Source organism: Urocitellus parryii, chromosome 1, assembly GCF_045843805.1.
Source record: "Urocitellus parryii isolate mUroPar1 chromosome 1, mUroPar1.hap1, whole genome shotgun sequence".
Classification (NCBI taxonomy): Eukaryota; Metazoa; Chordata; class Mammalia; order Rodentia; family Sciuridae; genus Urocitellus; species Urocitellus parryii.
The window spans coordinates 203,765,026-203,785,812 of record NC_135531.1 but is presented as its reverse complement, the minus strand read 5'-3'; the positions used below and the strand labels follow the sequence as shown (position 1 = coordinate 203,785,812).

The window sequence follows — 20,787 nt, the reverse complement described above, 5'->3', positions numbered from 1 at the left end:
ACTTTCTAATTCTAGCATGGTAGAGGTTATTTAATAAGGTAATTTTGGGATATAATATAGAAAATGTTGAGAACCAATAACATAACAGAATGGGAGCAGATAAAGTCATTTGAAGCCTATTTTTAAAGTTTGTAATTAAAGAAATAACATTAAAAATATGTAGGGTACTATGCTTGCAATATAGTAACAACAGTTACATGTAATCATATCACTAGAATTATAATGGGACTGGGTGTGTTCTCTTTAATCATAATCACTTGCTTGCATCTTTTCTCAGATAAAAATGTATTCATATAATTATCTATAGTTCAGTGATTAAAAATAATATGAATATTGGAATTTTTATATTCAACGAACAGAATTTAGACAATCGCTGTGTTTTAGAAGGAATTTTGTCCATATTTAAGGCAAAATAGTTATCCTCTTTAAAGTAACAGAAATACTAAACAAACTAGCAAAAGTCAGGCTGAGGCTATATGACATTTAGGAAATAAGGTATACAAGAGTTGGCAAGTGTAAATACCAGGCACCCACTAACATTCAGGTAGACCTTTTAAAGAATAAACAGTAACAATGTAAATGTTTATATATTTATTTAAAGGGAGATAAAAGCTACTATGTGAGACTTTTGATTTTTAATTATTAAACCTCAACTTCATGAAATAATTTAAAGTTATGAAAAAATTGCTACTGCTGAAGAGAGTAACAATTAATCCAATGAAGTGTACCACTTAGAAGGCATAGAAATATACCAATTATTGCCTATACTAATTCAATATTTATCCTTAATTTCAATAATTAAATTTGTATGTATAGGTATGACAAAGGACTTAGATTAAGATTCTTCTGGGTCTTAAGAAAGGCAATAAGGCAGACTGTAGAAAAAGGTAAAACTGTATGACATAATGTGATATGAGATCAACAGCAGACAAAAGTATGTTCAAAAATACATTCAGGATAATATGCAAAAATTAAAACATCAAGGTGGCAGGTTAATGGCAAATTTTAAATAATTTGTTATTATTAAACTTATGTTTAAATTGTTGCAACTCTTTTAATTTAAAAATTGTACCTTATTAAAAGAATAACATTCCCTAAAAGTTTTTTTTCCTTATATATCTTAGTATATAGAAGTGGATCAATTTGTAAAAATTAGTCCCGTTTATATTTAAAGGTTAGAGGGTTGTTGGAAAGAGGCTTTATGCTTATAGTTGCAAAATCTGTCTCTTCATCTGAGTTCTAAGTCAGAGATTTTGATTACCTGTATGATGTAGCAATTGTTTTTTTAACATTCCAGGCTCTCGATAGTTTGGCCGCAATTTATTATACTTCTTTTATCTTCCATTCAAGTTAGGTTAGTTTCCACATTATACCTTAATTATGTCACACTCATTCTGAAGAATAATTTTCCTATTCCCTTCATATGCCTAAATCCTATTATTTTCCCAAAGCTGGTCTAAATCAGGGTTCTGCCATGAAGCCTTCTCTGAGCTCTACAGGTCACATTCATTGTCCCTATTTTTCAGAACTTTGCAGAACACTATCAATTACCCCTCATCAACTCATGCTTTGGTGCTTGCCATATTTTATTCTGAACCACTAATCAAGTCTTAAGCAGATTGTAATATTTTAGAGGGAATTCATATTCTTGCCTTTACAAAAAGAGGTTCCTCTATCTCAGAGTATAATGGCACAAAGCACATACTAATCACAAAGGGAAAAAGGGTACTTTACAATGGAAAAATTGGATGGACACAAACTTAACCAAGCAATCAAACAGTGTCATAGATATGGGTGAAGGTGTTTATCCTGATGAGGATATAACTTCATCCATGCAGAATTCCTATCAAATGTGTATTACCTGAGTATGAAGAAACCATCAGGCAAATCCAAATTGAGGAACAGCCTGCAAATCTGGTTGGCCTGAACTCTTCAAAAATTTCAGTCCCATGAAGGACTAAAAACACTGGGGACTCGATATAGATTAAAGAAATGTAACACTAACTGCAATGCACCATCTTTGATTGCATTCTGGTTTTAAAGTCAATTTTTTAAAAAGTGAAAAGAGATATTGTTAGGAAAACTGGAGAAATTAAAATACAAACCTCATGTTAGACAACATTTTTATATTGCTGTTAAATTTCCCAAATGTGATCATTAGATTGTTGTTATGTAGGGAAATGTCCTTGAGGGGTAAATTGTGACAATACCTGCAACTTTCTATAACAAAATATAAGTGGTTTTCTAAGCAAATGGTAGATGGCTACTTAATGAACCATCCTTGCACTTTTTCTGCAGCTTTTAATTTTTGAAAAAAATTGTGTGTGTACTGGGGTTGTGGCTCAGTGGTAGAGCACTCACCTATTACATGTGAGGACCTGAGTTCGATCCTCAGCACCACATAAAAATAAATAAATAAAATAAAGATATAAAAAAATTGTGTGTGTGTGTGTGTGTATATGAGAGAGAGAGAGAGAGAGAGAGAGAGAGAGAGAGAGAGAGAGAGAGAGAGAGAGAGATAGATTTAGAGAGAGATAGATTTAGAGAGAGAGAGATAGATTTAGAGAGAGAGAGAGAGATTTAGAGAGAGAGATTGAGAGTGAGTTGAGTGGGGGCTCATAAAAAATTCTTGGCAAGATGATTTTTGTTTAGTAGGTGTTCAACAAATATTTATCAAATGACTAAAAAAAAAAAGAAAAAAGAAAAGAAACAGCTTGTTTTTAACAAAACTGCTAAATTGTTGGGGATTTAACATCACATCTTCCAGTATAGCCCTATGAAAATGGCTACATTTGTTTCCTAAAAACCAATGGCACTTTCTTTTCTGTGAGCTCAGCTCTGCACATCTGCATAGCATTAGGATGTGCTAATTAGTGTTTATTCTGATTATGTAACCAGATGATCTGCACAAGGAATTCTGGGAAATAACCTCATGGTAATTTTTCAGAATTAATTTGCTATTTGCACTAAAATGATAGATCATATAAAACCTTAAAGACACTGTGCATGTTTGAAAAGTGAAAAGGGAAAATGCTTTGGCAAAGTGATTTCCAGCATCTCCTTCTCTTGCAATGGAGTGAGGGAGGAGAATTCCTAACCCCTTAGCCATATTACATACTTGTTCCTCCTCCGGGACTGGTGAGCACCAGAGAAGGATGTGGGGCTTCCATGCTTTTATGAAGTGTGGCCACTGCAATGATTTTTCTTTTATGTATGCATAGCTTTGTGACATCTTCATCTGCCTTAACATCTTCTGCAGTTCTCTGTTTCACAGCAGCTCCAGGATCAAAATTAAATACCTGGAAAAAGCACAGTCTTTGTTTAGAATATGTCTGCAAAAACATTTAATAAAAAGATCCTCTTGTTTAAAAAGAAAAACGTTGTACTGAGATTAAGTCATAAATCTGAATAAAACTTTCTTAAGTTTTTAAACTTAAGGAAAACAATGTTATATAACTTAATAAATACTTCTGCTGAACTTACGGTTTTTAGTAGCAAAATAAATAATGAAAATTACAGTAATTCTAAGATAGCCAAGATAAATATATGGAAAAGTTTAATATCTAATAATGTTTCCAATTTTAGATAGTTCTTGATATTATTATACCAGTACAAAAACAGATAAAATCTAGATACAAAAACAAAACAAAAAACTATGATATTTCTACATGCTAAGTTTCCTTTGGCTTCCTTTTATTATTGTATTTATATTACCTTTTCACTGACTTAGAAAATCTACTGCTCTATTAAAAATTTACTTATTAGAAATTTTTTTATGATGCAGTAACATAGTAAAAAGAAAAAAGTTGTTTATTAATTTTTAGTTTGAAAATTAATACTATAAAACATTCAGAGAATGAGCTATTTCTATACCAAATAACATTTTACTATTTTAAGTAATTTTACTTTTTACCTTGTAAAGGAGTAAAACATTTTCATATTTTGGTTATGAGGGTTTGGCTTTACAATTTTAGAAACATCTATGACAGACTTATCAATAACCATGCTAAAAGTAATACTGCAGTTAGAGTAAGTTAAAGAAAATACTGCATTACTAAATATTGAGCATAGGTACAGCTCTAATAAAAAGGTGTAATTGTGGTTTTAAAGAAATATTTAATATGAATATAGTTTGTCACCTTTGAAAATGACCTGAATAAATTTCCCACAATCTTTAATCATTCCAAAATGCATGTAAAAGATGTCTAATTAGATAAAAAGTTAAAACAAATACATGATTGGAGAACTAATATAAAAATGAAATGCCAAATGAGAAAAGCAAATATATAAAATACCTAAAAATAAAAAACTGCTGTATCTCTATTGTGAAATGGTTACCTTGGGAAGAATAAGAGGACATTCCAAGCCACACTTGCATGTTCCATCAGTAAGCAGGTATGTTTTAACCTGCTCCAAGCAAGATAACAAAGACCCACTGGGACTGTAAAAATAGTTTAAAAATACATCAGGAAATAATTTTGACTGCACATATTATATGAAAAAAGGCATAATTTATAGTCTTACTGTCCTTCACAGGATAATATTTTCCTGCTAGGGAAAGCATTTTCTTTGTCAATATTATGCTAGCTACTAAATTATAGCCTTTAACACTATCGCTCTTTCTTTTGTACCAAAATATTTATCAGAAAAATACAGATCTTCACAGAAAATTAAACAAAAGTATTTTGAAAACCAAGAGTGGACTAAAGATAGGAAAAATACTACTCTTAAGAAAGGACAGAAACAGGCAAGAAAGGAACGGGGGGAAAAAACTACATAAAAGTAATCACTATCATTTTAAACTACGACATTTACTTTCAAAGCTTGTTGAGGAAAAACTGAAACTTAGGAACATATTAAAGTTCAAACCAGAAAGTTGGCCAAGTCTACAAAAGTCAGAGCTAATATATTCTTCCCTGTTTATTTTGGAGTCTAAAACCAAGTTGACCCTATGTAAAAACATTTCTTTCTCTCCTTTACCAGTGTGTTTCTTTGAAGATAGATCATTGTGGCCTACTTCAAATTGTACTGAAGAAACATTGTGCAGAGAGGAATCTAACAGAGCTGACAAAAGATGGGAAGTTTTTGAGGAAACAGGATGTTAGGTGGACAAAAGGTGCCTTGCATTTTTTGGGCTGGTAAGTGGGTAGGTTTTTTCATCTTACTGCTCTTCTGGTCACAAAAATTAGTAAAACAGATTAAATACTAATTTAGATGATAGGATAAGTTTTTGATTTTTTTATTTACAATGAGGAGTAGTTTAAAATGGGTAATTTACATTTTAGGGCTTTATGAATATATTGATTTTACAACTTAATCAGTATTATGCTTTGAAATTCCTATGAACTTTTCATTTGAAATTCTTTTATTTATGACTATTAGGTAAAACCCTCACTTAAGCCTTTAGATCCAATTCATCCAGAAAGAGTACTCTCCAATTCATACACAAAGTATTGCACTACTGGCCATAGACTTTCTGCCTCTAAAAGACACAAGAAGCAGTTGTGCAGTCATAAATGAACTAGCTTTAAAATGCAATTCATATTTTGTTTAAGGACAATTGTCCAAATGACTTGGGCACAAAGAACAATTTAAATGAAAACCGTCATATTTGTTTAGGCTACTTTTAGATGATATGCAAGGAGAGGCAACAAGAGGCTTTGGAGGTATAATAATTTCAATAAAACAAAGTCACCAATAATTAACTTATTGATTTTTCACAATAAGAATTGATGAATTCGGGGGAAGAGAAATTGCCAACATTTTGCTTAAGAGAAAGTGTGTGCACTGAATCCTAAAGGAATTTCATTGTGAAATTAAAATCAAAGGCAAGAATTCCTAAATTCCTTTACAGTATTCTAGACCTCTTGAAACTCTTCCTCTTAGTCAGTTGGATTCTTTCCTTTAGTTGTAGTTCTTATAATTAACTTTTGGGGGCAATAATTAATGTAAAAAATAGTTACAAGTTTTACAGCATGGATACAGTTTAGAAAATTGGAAACACGTGGAAAATTTAATGTGTCACCTCAAAATGCTACCAGGAGGCAGGAGAAATTGAAGATTAACCTAAAAATGAGAGGTAAACTATACATTGAAAAGGTAGCTATTGAAGGTAGGCTAGCCTCATACATATATTCAAGTAGTATTTTAATTGGTTATATACAAACAAATCAAACCCAGATGGCTTGATTTAATTTGAAAGCATTTAACCTTACCTGCAAAAGTTTAGTTTTTAAAATAATTCTCAAGTGTACAGTCTTAAATTTGGAGAACTCATACTAACATGATTATCAGAAAAGTGAAGAAGTCAGTCTTGGAAAATTATGAACTGATATTAACTGAAAGTGACTGATCAACTTTTAGACTTCTTTTTTTTTTTAATTTTAGACTTCTTAGTTTTTGATTCCTAGACTTGACATGGTTTGCTCATAGCAATATGAAAAGTTGATATATCTTTCATAAGATGGAGTAAAAAAAATCATCAAGATTTTTTAAGTCATTTGCTTCAAGTTGAACATACATCATCTCTTTACAAACTAGAATAACCATAAATATAAACATATATCACTGATAATTTGTTATATTTATAAAAAAGTATTTCTGGCACTTTATGAGCCACGTTGGTAATATAAACACTTGGAAAAAGTTATTCCTTGTGTCTTTGTTCATATTTTCTATTATGGGATGAGCTCCACATTCCCTGAGTTTTTATTCCTTCACCTCCTCGAATACAGAGCACATCATTAATATTACAGATATAAGAATTTTTTGTGACAAAAGAATTTCAGTGGGTAATTAAGTTTTCCTCAAGAAGCACTTTACAAGCATACAAATCAACCAACCAAACAAACAATAAACCCACATCTGAACTGACTTTTGAGTTGTTAAAGCATGAAATTGTTTGTACCACAGAAAATGCCTCATTCATGCAAATACATCTATAGGGAACTGAAAATTCTATTGAAGCTGGGATGCAAAGAGCCACACTGAAAGTAATAGCATCAATTTAATGATGCTGCTTAATGTGGAATTAATAAAATCTGAAGTCTACTTCTAATTTTTTTTATTATATCATGAAGAAAGACTTATGGTAACCTAAACTTCTATATATTTATTGGAAAATTATAAATAAGGAACTTAGATGCCAATTATTTATTAAATAAGACTTAAAACTTCTTGCCAACAGTTCAGTTATTCCATTCAACTTGTTATAAAAGAGATATAACATCAAAATTTTAAAGAGGAGGCATTTGCATTTAGTTGTATGATTTTTACTTGTAATATGAAGAGCTATCTCCATCATGACTTTATTTTTATTATTACATGCAAGGAAATAGATTAAAAACTGTGCAGAAAAAAATAAGCAAATTATTTTTGGTTAATATCAAGCATTAAGAAGTCTAATAAGTAAGACTGCTAATAGATTAAAAACAGAATTTTAGTATTAGAAAAGTCAGTTGAAGTACTTTTAAGAACAGAGTAATATTGCCAAATGGTATTGGGTCTATTTCCAGTATTTTGCATTCTTCTGTGAATGTAGTAATGATGCTTTAAGTTTTTTAGAAATCTTCATATTTTTTTTATCCTTATTACAGAGAAGCAGAATGACACCTCATGTAAACACAATTAATGCATAAAAATTCTCTCTGATAATCTATGTCAATTTACACTACAAAACAGTATAGAATAAAAATACTTGTGCATTTCTAGCACAGAGGTCAGTTATTGAAACTTATCTGAGGTGCTGTCAGTCACAATATTTTGTTCCCTCAAAGAAGAACAGACTCTGCCTCCTTAACTTTGGAACTATGACTTTGGAGGTGACATAGGTAATAAATAAGGGCTCACCTGACATAAAGAACTCCATTTTGATCCACACGACGCTGCCAACCCACAGGAACTTGTATAGCTGGAAGACCTCCTTCCTTGTCCCCTCCGTCACACTCCTTGCCTCCATTCATTTTCTGTGTCTGCTTGGGACTCTCCAAAGATATCAGCATTAAGATGATATCTTCATATTACAGAGCATGATGGCCTTCAAAAATGGGCCAATGCAGCACAGTTTTTCTCAGACTGTACAAAAAGCATTGGGAAGCTTCGGCTCAGTTTGGAACCAAGTCCTTGAACTCTGCCATTGTAAAATTAATCAGTTTCCCATTATACTCTACATTAAATAACCAATACTTAATTCCTAGGGATGGTTTACATGGGTAAAAATGAGTGCTTACAACTAAGGAAAATCATAATTCACCAATGCTGGCACCTGTCTGAAGTGGGGAAGGGAGGAGTGTAAAGTTTTTAGTTGTACATTTTGTCTTGAACCTTGATGTTGAACTAAAATAATTTCTACTGTTTAGAAATTGGTGTCATTTTTACAATGTGAGTCGATTAATATTTTTAGGTACTACCAGTCCTTAAAGGCCACATTTTCTAAACTTTATCTTCCAATCTGAATCCAAGGTGTTGCAGGCTGGTTCATCTGATGCTTTCATGACTTCAAAATTCCAATAATGTAGCCTGAAACATATGCAAATATGTAAACTGTATATTTAATGTTGAAAACTGAGACGCTGCACAATTTTCAAATAGAATAAACTATTAGCTGTTCCCTATCACTTTGATGTCCTCTGCCGTCACAATAACACATCAAAGTGAACTTGTTTTCTTCTTTTAAATTGATCCACTTACTCTAGTTAAACCAATTTACTTGCTCTTCACCATTTGCAACTTTCTAATTCGTAGACATAGACCCATAATTATGGCATTACAAGTACATACACAGATACATGCCCACAGAGCCTGCTTCTAACTTGAAATCAAAATATATTCAAACCTCTAATGTCCTGTAAACCAAAAAATGATGTTAATCCACTCATATTTTGATTACTCCTTAATATTATATGCAGCTATGCTTCAGCTTTCTTTTCTAATCATTAGCGTAAAGAAGATAAGGTTTCTCTTTTTAAAAAAGTTAAAGAAAATAAATTTATAGTACATTTTCAAATAGAAGATTTCCCCCCAGTGTTATAGACTGTTCAGATTGGGAGCTGCTTTATAGTCAAGATTTTACAAAATCCCTCACATAATAGTGTACTTTCTTAATTGCTTTATTAAGTCACAGGGTTTTTTTTTTTTTTTTTGAGAAAACACATTAACTTGAAACTGGAGTGACCACTGCAACTGTAGAATGCTTATAGAATTCATCTTGATGAGGCTGTTGCATAAAAAAAGACAAGTACATTTTGAAAAGATTTAGTACTTAATATTGTGGAAAATATGATGCCACAGTTGGTAGCACTATTTATTGTTGTAAACAAGCCTTTTAATGATCAATTTAGTATTTAGCATTTAGTCGTATTGTTGGCCTCATAAAACTACACTAAAAGATGAGTAAAAAAATTATCCTAGTGTTATATGTTGGGACTTGTGATTTGTGATAAAAAGTTTTCAGTGACAGCTTCATCCACAAAAATAAAAAAATGCTGTACCTTAAAGAACTGAAATAGAAGTGAAGATGCTCTGCTCTGGAATCTATGTTAAATGACTTGAGATTCATATGGAAGCTTAAACTGATTCCATAAAGTTTAAATGAAAAAAATTAATGCATTTTCTAGATAATGTTTTAAATATGCATGTATAAACTAACAAATTAAAAAATGTGAATGAACATGACTATTTAATCTGCATTCCTAAAACTCTATACACCTAAGTTGGTCAGAAACACTTTTTTGGGTCTCCTCACTAGGAAAGCAAGAGATTATCTTATAGCAAAGCCCATCAGGTATATGCCTTATTTGTATTTATGTGTAGTCTTGGCTCTGAGACAGTTTAAGGATATGCAATAAAGTAAAGACTCATTTAGCTGTAAATCAGGGACTGTGCTTATGGGTGTGGCCAGCACTGGCAGGAAATGAGAAAGGTAGCAAAAATTTATTGAGGGAAAAGTCAGGATATTAAGAAAAGTACCAAATAATAACTGTCCCAAGGTGGTAATTTGCATCACTGGGCCCATTCCACTGTGCTCTGCTTCTCATGGAAATGACCCACTTAATGTTCTGTCTTCCACTCACTGTACCTTTGACTGTGACTTTTGCTGTTCATCTATGTGTTTATTCACATTTCCTTCAACATTACAGAGCAGTTACTGTGTAGTGGGCACTCTGCTAGCTGCTATGAGTATCATCTATGAACCCCAAAGTGAGCTAACTAGACACTGAATCTGCTGATTCATGGATTTCAGACTTTACAGCTTCCAGAATTGTGAGAAATAAATTGCTGTTGTTTCTAATCTACCTAGTTTTTGGAATATTGTTATAGTAGCCTGAATAGACTCAAGCAGTAAGGTACCACTTTATCCTAAGCATAGTGTAATGTTCAGCATCAATGTGGAAGCCTGAATATGAAAATAAAAATTGAAGTCATCTCCCTGAAGATTAATAATCACTGCAAACATTGACATGTTTTCTTTCAATCATTTGTTTTTTAAAGTTTTAAAGCACACACAAAAATGAGTTTCATAAAATAAACAAGGATGTATCATCACCACTAAAATTTGCAATATAAGCATTTGTCAGTTTTTTTTTTCAAATAAAGGACATAGAAAATATTTCAGATAAAATATAATACCATAATCAGTCCCACTTGATTTTCTTTTCAGACCCATTCCTCTCCCTTCTGCCCCAAAGGCTACTACCATCATGATTCTGGCCTGTATCATTTCTGGTTATAATTTTATGTGCTTATTTCCTACATGTGTATTGTATACAATATTTGTATTGTTATATGTGTTTTAAAACTTTATATAAACACTACCATATTATACCATCCTGCAACGTTCTTTTTAAAATTTAACATTGTTTTGAAAACTGTCTCTGCTGAAATATATAGACCTATCTTTGTTGTAGATATACAGTTCAAATGCATTAATTTTTAACATTTGAGTAATATTCTATCTTAAGATTTTACAACTTTTAATCTATCATTATGTCAAGCACATTAATGTTGGCTTGTAGAGCTTGTACATTTTCAACTTTATAGGCACTGCCAAATTGTTCTCCAAAGCAGTTATACTGATTCTAAATATTTTCTATATAAGTGGGATTTTTTCTTTTAAATATTGAATCATCCCATTTTGTATTTTTTTCTTCTTAAGCATTTTACTATATGGCATTAAATATTTTTCTAAAACATGAACATTAAATACTGGATGGAAAATTTTGGCTATTTATTTAAAATTTTGTTTATTTATGTTCCTTTTGTGGAGATAGCAGTTCTCCCAAACTTTCATAATTACAAATAAATCCAAGAGAAATATTACTGCATGTAAATATATGCCCACCTTGATAATTCACTCAGAATTATTTGCTATAATAGAATTGTGTAATTTTAGGGCTCTCGATTCATTTCTTTAAGTATTAGGATGATACTTTTAGGAAAGCACTTCAGGCCATGTGTCTTAAATTTTGAAACCCATGTATGATTTCTTTGGTTAAATATGAAAGTATGTTCTACTTGCTTCCAAGACATTGGAATTTTATGTTCTATAGAGACCCATTGTCCAAAATTAGTCAGTCTTTGTTCCTATAGTTTGCATTGTAAAAACTGCAGTTTCTCCTGTTTACTGAATTTAACATATTAATATTACTATGCTTTTAAAAAACGTTACATATTCCACATGTTTCTCTCTCCTTCCCTAAAGACCTATTTAACGTGGCTTCATTAAAGCCCAATAAAACATGTTAAAAAAGTAAAGATACTGTAATATAAAAGCTACCCTCCATTTCACTAACACTCAGGATCCAAGAGAGATCATATATTTATGACTTAATTTATATGTATTTGACAATTTTGTAGCAATAACAATAAAATTCAAAAAGCATGTTATGTGTTTGTGTGTGTGTTCTGAGAACACACAATTCCACTAATGTTTTCATTTTTCCTCTTTCCTTTCAATATGCAAATTAAGTCTCTTAAAATTGGCTACCAGTGAATGGAATTTGAGTGACTTGATTTTCTTTTTTTGTATTGGCTTCTTCTGATCATCCAGAATTCAAATTAGATGTCATCTCCACAAGAAAATTGCAAACCCCAGCCACTCTCTTAGACTTTGTCAATTCACTGATACCTCTTATTTTCTGATTATTATTACTGCTTATTAACTATCTTTCCCTTTAGGAATATAAACACATTCAGAGCAGTAGGGACCTTGTCTCTCCAAGTCCTTATGTTCCTAGTTCTTGATATAATTCCTGGCACAGAGTAGGTGTGTTGGCTAGTTCCTGAAGATTGTGTATATTCTTTTTTAAAAATATTTATTTTTTAGTTGGACACAATTCCTTTATTTTATTTATTTATTTTCATGTGGTGCTGAGAATCGAACTGCAAGGGCTCTACCACTGAGCCACAACCCCAGCCCAAGATTGTGTATATTCTAATTGATAATGTAATTTTACATTCTGAACTTTGCCATATAAACTTACAAAATTTTATCAATACATGAGAAGTTTTTAAAATAAGCTAATGAGTATACATGTTGATAAAATATAAAAAGCTCTAGATTTTCCCCTAATGATCTCACAATTTTTGATTGATAATTTCTGTGCATGAATATGATAGGCCTTTTAAGAAAAGTAATATGCTGCACTGGGGATGTATCTCAGTAGTAGAGTACTTGCCTAGTATGCACAAAGCCCTGGGTTTGATACTAAGCACTGCAAAAAGGAAAAAAAAATCAAATTAATATGTTAACTTTAAAATTTATTTGTAAGCTATTAGTTTTATTTATTGAGCGATTTATGAACACATTTAAATTGAATAAAAATGGTAAAGTAAATAAATGCAACAACAAAATTAAAATTATATTTCAATAAGATGCTAATTAATGCAATGAACTTTTTCTGTTTTACTGATAATCTTGTTAACTTAAGAATAAACTTATTACTTTATACAGTGTTAAGTGTGTACTTTAAAAAAATCATACCCAAAATATCACAAAGACTGAGTATCAGAGAATCTGACATCACAAAAACAAGTAAATAGGTATTCTTCTAAGTAACATCAAACATCATACATTTTTCAAGTCAAATTTAATTAATGGTAAAAGTAATGAATTGGTTTTAGAGTGGTGATTATTATGAGTAAATTCTATTAAAATGTTTATAATGTCATCACACATTGATCTTATGCTTACTGGTCTTGTGTACTTGAATACACAGTGGTATAGAATTAACATGTAATGAATTATTAATTTATCACGAGACTGTAAATTAAGAAAAACATGATATTATTTGATATGCCTAAATTATCATTCATACTGTTTATAACATGATTATAAACTTAGCTCATGAAATATTTAAAGATAAATAAGTCCACTTAGAATCCTACATTGCCAAGAGTGAACATCTCATGTTCTCTAGTTGAAATTGAGTCCCACATAAAACTTGTCTCTGAGCTGGGTGTGGTGGTGTATGCTTGCAACCCAGCTATTCAGGGGGTCTAGGAAGGAGGATTACAAATTTGAGAATGGTCTGGTCAATGCAGCAAGACCCTGTCTCAAATTAAAAAAAAAAAAAAAAGGCTGAAGATGTAGTTTAAATGGAAGAGCACTTGCCTACCATGAGCATGGACCTGGGTTCAATTCCCAAAATATCAACAAAACAAAAAACCCCTCAAATCTTGCCTCTGACTCTGTACTTAAATTCTCAAACAATATACACATACAACATGTGTGATTGGATTAACTAACCAGTCCCCAACCTTTCCTCATCTATTTAACCCTTCATTTAGTTTTTCAAGCTAGGCATTTTGATATATGAGTATATTTATCTTTACAGTATATCTTCTTTCATTCTTTTTAAATCTTGCAATAAATTAACCCCATTTTTATTCTGATTATTATTTCCATTTGGCTCTTATCACTGGGCAGCCACCTCTTCCAACACATACTTTTCAGATAATATATCCTTTTTTTTTTTTTAAACATGTCCGAGATTTTATTAGCACGATTGTAGCGGCCAGTCACAGAAGAGAGGGGGGTGGAGAGAGAGAGAGAGAGAGAGAGAGAGAGAGAGAGAGAGAGAGAAGAGGAGAGGAGGGGGGAGAGAGAGGGAGGAGGGAGGAGAGAGGGGGGGAAGAGAGAAGAGAGAGTAAGAGAGAGAAGGAGAGCAAGAGAGTAAGAGAGGAGATAATATATCCTTATAAGAGACCCAATATCTTTGCCCGCCTCCACTTAACTCATTCAAACTACATCTGTGTACTTACATTTTGTTTAACACAATTGTATCAGGATATGCTCAATAAGCATATCTTTCCTGCCCTAACAACTAAAGTATTTCAGTTTCAGATGTTCTTGTACTTTTAGTTTAGAACGTTATAAAAGTTCATAATCAGTGAATAAGAGATTGAATTCAAGTTGGAAGGCTACATTTTTTCACAAACTTTGAAGTATAGGGACAGGGTCCCAAGAGTTAGGCCAGTCCTCAGAGTCAAAGTTAAGAAGCACCTTGGCCTACATTCCTCCCTCTAGGGAGGAAGTTTACTTATAATGAGGAGTGATTTTTTTTTTTTTGGCTATGAAAGTTTAGCAACTTACATATTCTAGTCATAAAGAAGTTTTCAGAGAAGTAAATGCTAAGTATGGTATGACTGCAAGTGCTACAAATATTTTGCAGTTCTTATTATTAGGTGGGATTTATTATCCCATTTTGAATTTCATCTGGCCTGTGATTTACACTGACCATTGGAATACAATGGGTATGATACTGTTCAAGTTTTGATCCTAATCTTAAGAGGCCTTGCATCTTCCATTCTGGTTTCTTGGAAGGCCATTGTCATGTAAACAACCCGGACTAGCTTACTTGAGAATGAAAGACTACTTGTATAGACAGAAGTCTAGCTGCCCATCCAGGGCAGTGGGGTCCAAGACATGAAAATGAGCCTAGGTAACATCATGTGGAATAAGGATGAGCTGGCCCAAATGAGTCCAGACTAAACTGCCAACTCACAGAATTGTTAAGTATTATTTCATATAGCCAAAACCCAAACTGGAAATAATATGAAAGTCTAAAATAGACTTTAACTATAGTATTGAAAGGCTCGTAGCATTACTGGTTAAGAGTATAAGCTCCAGAGTCAGACTGTCTGTATGTGAACACTGGCACTACCCTTTATGAGCTTGTGACCTTGGGCAAAAGAGAATATAACGTTATATGATTGTTCTGTGAAAAATAAATTAATTATATGTACCTAAGACATAGTAAATATCCAAATTATTATGAATAAGCTATTAAAATCATGTTATAGAAAATTCTGCAGCACTGGGAAAGGACTATGTTATTTTTAGGTGGAAAAAACATAATACAAAGCCATATATACAATGATAAATCTTAAATTACAAAATGTTACTCCATATGTAAATATAGGAATAGAATAGCATTATTCGCCCAGTTACTACTGTTAAGTTCTTTAGAAAAAACATATTTTCTTTGTTGCTTTTCTGTACTTGCAAAATTTTCTACAGTAAATAAGCATTAGGTCTGTAATCAGGAAAAATGTTATTTCCATAAATTACAGTGTTGTTATCTGTAGATTAGCTAATTGTTTTCTTAATCCTTAAGAGCATTAAGGAAAACTTTTACTAGAAATAAGAATAATGTTTGTGTGGCTGGGGTCGTAGCTCAGTGGTAGAGCACTAGCCTACTACTAATGCAAGAATAAATGGTAAAAATTACCTTTTAAACTTGCTTCGTTTATTCTTAAATAGATTATTTAAATGCAGACAAGTATTTTTTATTGATATTCTCCATGAGAAACCTAGTATTATAGAAGAGCAAGTAAATAACGTGCTATGCTGAGGACTAATACACAGAGATTTATCATAAATAATTTCTTCCTTCTGAATTAGTAAGCTCATCAATTATTTTATAAATATTCTAAGGTTCCACAATAACATTCCACAATTATTTTATAGTATTTTTTGGGTTTGATCCTCAGCACCACATAAAAATAAATAAATAAAATAAAGGTATTATGTCCATCTACAACTGAAAAAAAAAGAGAATAATATTTAATCCAGTGGAGAAAATATACAGAGAATCAGAGAGGACATTGCACTAACCTGAACAACTTAAATACTACAAAGAAAAATTAAGCCTGTCACTTTGGTTCTAAAATGCCTCCAGGCTTACTCCTATTTGTCAGCTTAGAATACCATCTTTTATTCCTATCTTCTTGTTTTTCATTAAACTAGTTCCTATTTATTTCAGTTTAAATGTCACTCACAGGTCTTCCTTAATTTCTCCAAACTCAAATATATTTGAGTTTCCAAGTCCCACTTAGGTTCCCTTTGTAATTCTCTTAAAATACCCACTTCTTTCCTCCTCATGAATTACTCCTTATAACTGAACTTTTCTTTGTCCTTGGCATCCTACATGACTACAAAGAAAAAGTGGTGGAGACAGAGAGCTTCAAGTTAAATCTTCCCTTTCTACCTTTAAAATATGAAAAGATGTGGAAAGGGAGGTTATGAATGCATATGTAGAAAACTTTCTCTCTTAAAAGTAAAAAGGTGAGCAGTCATCAGCTCTCAAATACATATGATTAAAAAAATTTAGAGAATAACTTTAAAGAATATTCTGGTTGCCATAGAATATTTATAAAATAATTGACAAACTTACTATAATTCAGAAGGAAAAAATTATTATGATATATCTCTGCATATTAGTTCTCAGCATAGAATATTATTTATTTGCTTTTCTATAATATTAGGTTTCTCATGGAGAATATTGATTAAAAAAACTTGTCTGCATTTACATAATCTATTTAAGAGTAAACTCAGCAGATTTAAATGGTAATTTTCACCATTTACTATTGCATCAGTAGTATTTTAGTCACTTAAGATGCAACTTAAAATACACAGGTCAAATCGTTGTTGAAAACTGATGTACATCAATACTGATTTTTCCTAAAACTGTGCTGTGAGAATAACAACAAATTATGCTTATATTTGTAATATTCCAAAATAACCGATATGTATATTATTTTACTATAAAATATTTAGCATTTTTCAATTAATTTGAGAGTGGATTAAGTTCCTACTTGGAGCAAACAGTACCAAACAGAGTTAATGAGTCCACCAATAACCTTGAAAATAAGGTTACTCTTTTCTGTGTGTGTGAGGTTGGAGACAGAACACAGGGTTTTTCATGAACACTATGCAAGTGCTTTACACTAAGCCTTATCCCAACTCTTTCAAAATTTTTATTTATTTTAAAACTTATGTATACCATTGTATGTTTTTATCTTGTGCCACATGATATTCTGAAGTACATATAAATTGCAGAATTATTAGATTTAGCTAATTAATAAATGTATCATCTCATGTAGCTATAATTTTTATGGTGAGAGCATATAATATCTACTCTCTTTACATTGTTAAAAATACAAGATATAATCATTAACTATCATCACTTTTCTGTACAAAAGATCTCTTGAAATTTATTCCTCCTATGTAACTATAATTACATATACTAAGCCAATGTCTGCTCCCTGTAGCATTAGCCACCCAGCCTTTGGTAAGTACCATTACACTTTTTACTTTTATGAGATCAATCAACTTTTTTAGATTCCACTAAAGAGTGAGATCATGCATTAATTGTCTTTCTGTGCCTAACTTATTTCACTTAACATAATACTCTGCATGTTCATTCATGTTGTTGTAAATGACAGGATTTCATTCTTTTTAATGGCCAAATAGTATTCCATTATATCTTTCCTCTATCTATCTACCTATGATTCTATCTCATTTATTCATCTGTTGATACTTACTTTGATTCCATGTCTTAGCTATTGTGAATAGTGCTGCAATAAATATGGAAGTGCAGAGGCCTCTTCAACATACTAATTTTATTTCCTTTGGATACATTACCAGTAGTAGCACTACTGGTTCTTATGGAAGTTTCTATTTCTAGTTTTCTGAGGAACCTCCATACTTGGTTTCCAAAATGATTGTACTAACTTTAGCAACAGTATGTGAGTTTCTCTTCTCCATGACTGCACTTGTGACTTTTTTTTTTTTTTGGTTGTTTTTGGATAATCGACACCCTTAACTGGAGTGAGATGATGTCTCTGTTATTTTAATTTGCATTTCCCTGATGAATAGTGATGTTTAAAATCTTTTCACATATTTGTTGGCCATTTGTATGTCTTTCCAGATCTTTTGGGTTATTTGTTTTTCTTTTTTCTCCCACTGAGTCAAGTCTATATACATTTTTAATATTAACCCCTTGTCAAATGTATAGTTTACAAATATTTTCTTCCTTTCTGTAGGTGTCTTTTCACTCTGTTGCTTACTTTGCTATGTAGAAGCTTCTTAGATTAACTCAGAGCATTGTTCTTTTTTGCTTTTGCTGACTGTGCTTTTAAGATCTTAAAAAAAAAATCCTTGCCCTGGTCAATTTATAAAGCATTTCCCTATGTTTTCTTCTATTATTTCATAGTTTCAAGTCTTAAATCCATTTTGAGTGAAAATCAGGTTATATGTTCTCTCTCTCTCTGTATGGTGGGATTGAGCCCAGGTACTTTACCTACTCTTTTTATTTTGAGACAGATACTTGCTAATGCCAAGGCTGACTTTGAACTTGGGATTATTCTGCATCATCCTTCTGAATAGCTAGGATTACAGGCATATGCCATCATGCCCAACTAGGTTATTCTTAAAGTGAAAATGACATTACTCACCCATTGAAGAAACTCATCCAAAAACATTGTCTCTGAATATATATAAGTATCTAGGAATACTCAAGTCCAATCAATGTCTCCAAAACAACTAAATGTAAAAGATAACTATAGTCTAAATAAAATGTCTGATAAGTTCTCTCAAGAAACAAGATGAGGAAGACTGTTTCTGTGTGGCTTTTAGAAAGGGGGGAGGCCCAAAGAGCTCACAAGCTCCATGAAATAAATGATTTTTATTGTGTTTTTGTAGCTCCCACATCAGGAACAAAACCAGTAGGCAGTAATACCCACAGATGTTTAACAGCATCATATGTAGTGCCGCATAGGGACTTCATTTAGTATGTAACTGACAGCTTGCTGGAATGCTGAGAATGGCAGGAAAAATGTAGCAGCGAAAGAAAACTGATAAATACAGATACAAGAGCTAGGGAATTTCACTCTGACAAAATTAAGCATAGAATATTTTAGAGATGATATATTAAGCAAAACCAGTAAAAATAAAATTTCTAATTTAACAAATAATTAAGCAAAATATAAGATCAGTTATAAAAAGAATGCTGGGCTAAATTCCACATAAAGAAGTGCTTTCCTTTTACATGGTTCGTAAATAATATAATTAATTGACAATAGTTATATCAAAAGATTCACATGAAAATTTGCATTTCCTGCTTTACCTGAGAAACTGGACAATGTGGTAACACTAGGTCAACATTCCTGCCTTGCAACAATTATCTGGAACGGAGCAGTGGCTGCTCCTCCAGAAAGGACTTGGCTCTCCAGTTCAGTGCAGTGGCTTCCTGCTTCATTCCCATCAGTCGGGCCTCTGTAGGCATTTGGGTTTCCAACCTCTGGAATAGAAAGGACCTTGAGATAAGGGTTAAAGGACTCAATGTAGCTCTTGACAAGAGGTAAAACTCATTTTTACTGATCATTTAGCCTACATCTCAGTTTCTTTTGTAAATGAATACTTGGTAGATTATCATGCATTATTAGTACACATAAAAACACCAGTAAGCCAGCTAAAACCATAAGTATCCAGACAACTTTCCTAGTAAAAGTGAGTTTTCCCCAAGACTGGTGATTCTTGAGTTAGAGGATGTAAATAATATGAGACCTTCCATTTCACTTTAGTCCTCTACCTTTCTTTCTTAGCACCATTGTTGACAATGTCACATTACCATTATCTTAGGAACTAATTTTGAGATCAAAGAATTTTGGAACCAAACTATACAATTTATTCTTAATAAGATGTATAAAATGCCACTGATTACCTCTCCTACTCACCACTCCCAGAATTTACAACATTGTTTTCTTTTAGCAATTAAGAACATTTTTCATAAGGTCTTTCAAAGGTGTACTTGAGACCTCATAACTGCTTGCTTTATTTTCTTCTTGCCTTCAGGGAGACATTGATAAACTATGCTGTTTGACAAGTCTTCTGCTGCCTGGGTAAAATAATCTTTATAATCATTTAACTTATTTTTCTGTTTCCATACTACTGAACAATCTTCTAATTATGTGATAGATTTCATAGGCACTGTGATATAATTTAGTTAACAACCTGGATAGCAGGTACAAGTATTAGTCACTAAAAACAAACATACATATATAATAAATAGGTCACCTGGTATAGAAATTAATTTTTAAAAAAGCTTTTGTAAATATAGATGGTCTTTGTTAGATCCCAGAAGCCCACTACTCTTGAGAGTAAATAGCAAAATCAAGTTTTTAACTTGGAAGAGTTTAGGATCAAAACCTGTACCACAGTTACTCCACAGGGTGCCTACCACCTTTGAGATTTTCCCTGAGGGCCAGACTACCGTTTGTTTGTTTGTTTGTTTGTTTTAGTTTTTAGTGTGTTTGTTTGCTTTAGGGCCACCTTCCTCTGATAACATCATCACCCAGGTCAAGGTAATGTGTAGAATGGGATGTGGGAATATGATTAGACAATGCTGTTCCTTAGAAAGCAACCAGGAGAGGCAAAGAAGCAAATTAAGGGTCGTGCAGCCAAGGCTAAATGACCATGTTTTTATAATCCTGATATAAAAAAGTGTT

At 32.1% G+C, this 20,787-nt stretch overlaps 1 protein-coding gene across 1 annotated transcript in view; it reads right to left on the bottom strand.

The window, feature by feature from the left end:
* The window catches only part of Mbd5 (methyl-CpG binding domain protein 5), a 402,700-nt gene that overhangs the window by 45,700 nt on the left and 336,213 nt on the right, over positions 1-20,787 (bottom strand). Inside the window, exons 9-12 of the mRNA XM_077802477.1 lie at positions 19,407-19,580; positions 7,849-8,517; positions 4,339-4,441; positions 3,119-3,299 (exon numbers count right to left, since the gene is read on the bottom strand). Coding sequence (XP_077658603.1) covers positions 3,119-3,299; positions 4,339-4,441; positions 7,849-8,000 — 436 coding nt within the window. The 5' untranslated portion in view covers positions 8,001-8,517; positions 19,407-19,580. The remainder of the gene's footprint in view (positions 1-3,118; positions 3,300-4,338; positions 4,442-7,848; positions 8,518-19,406; positions 19,581-20,787) is intronic.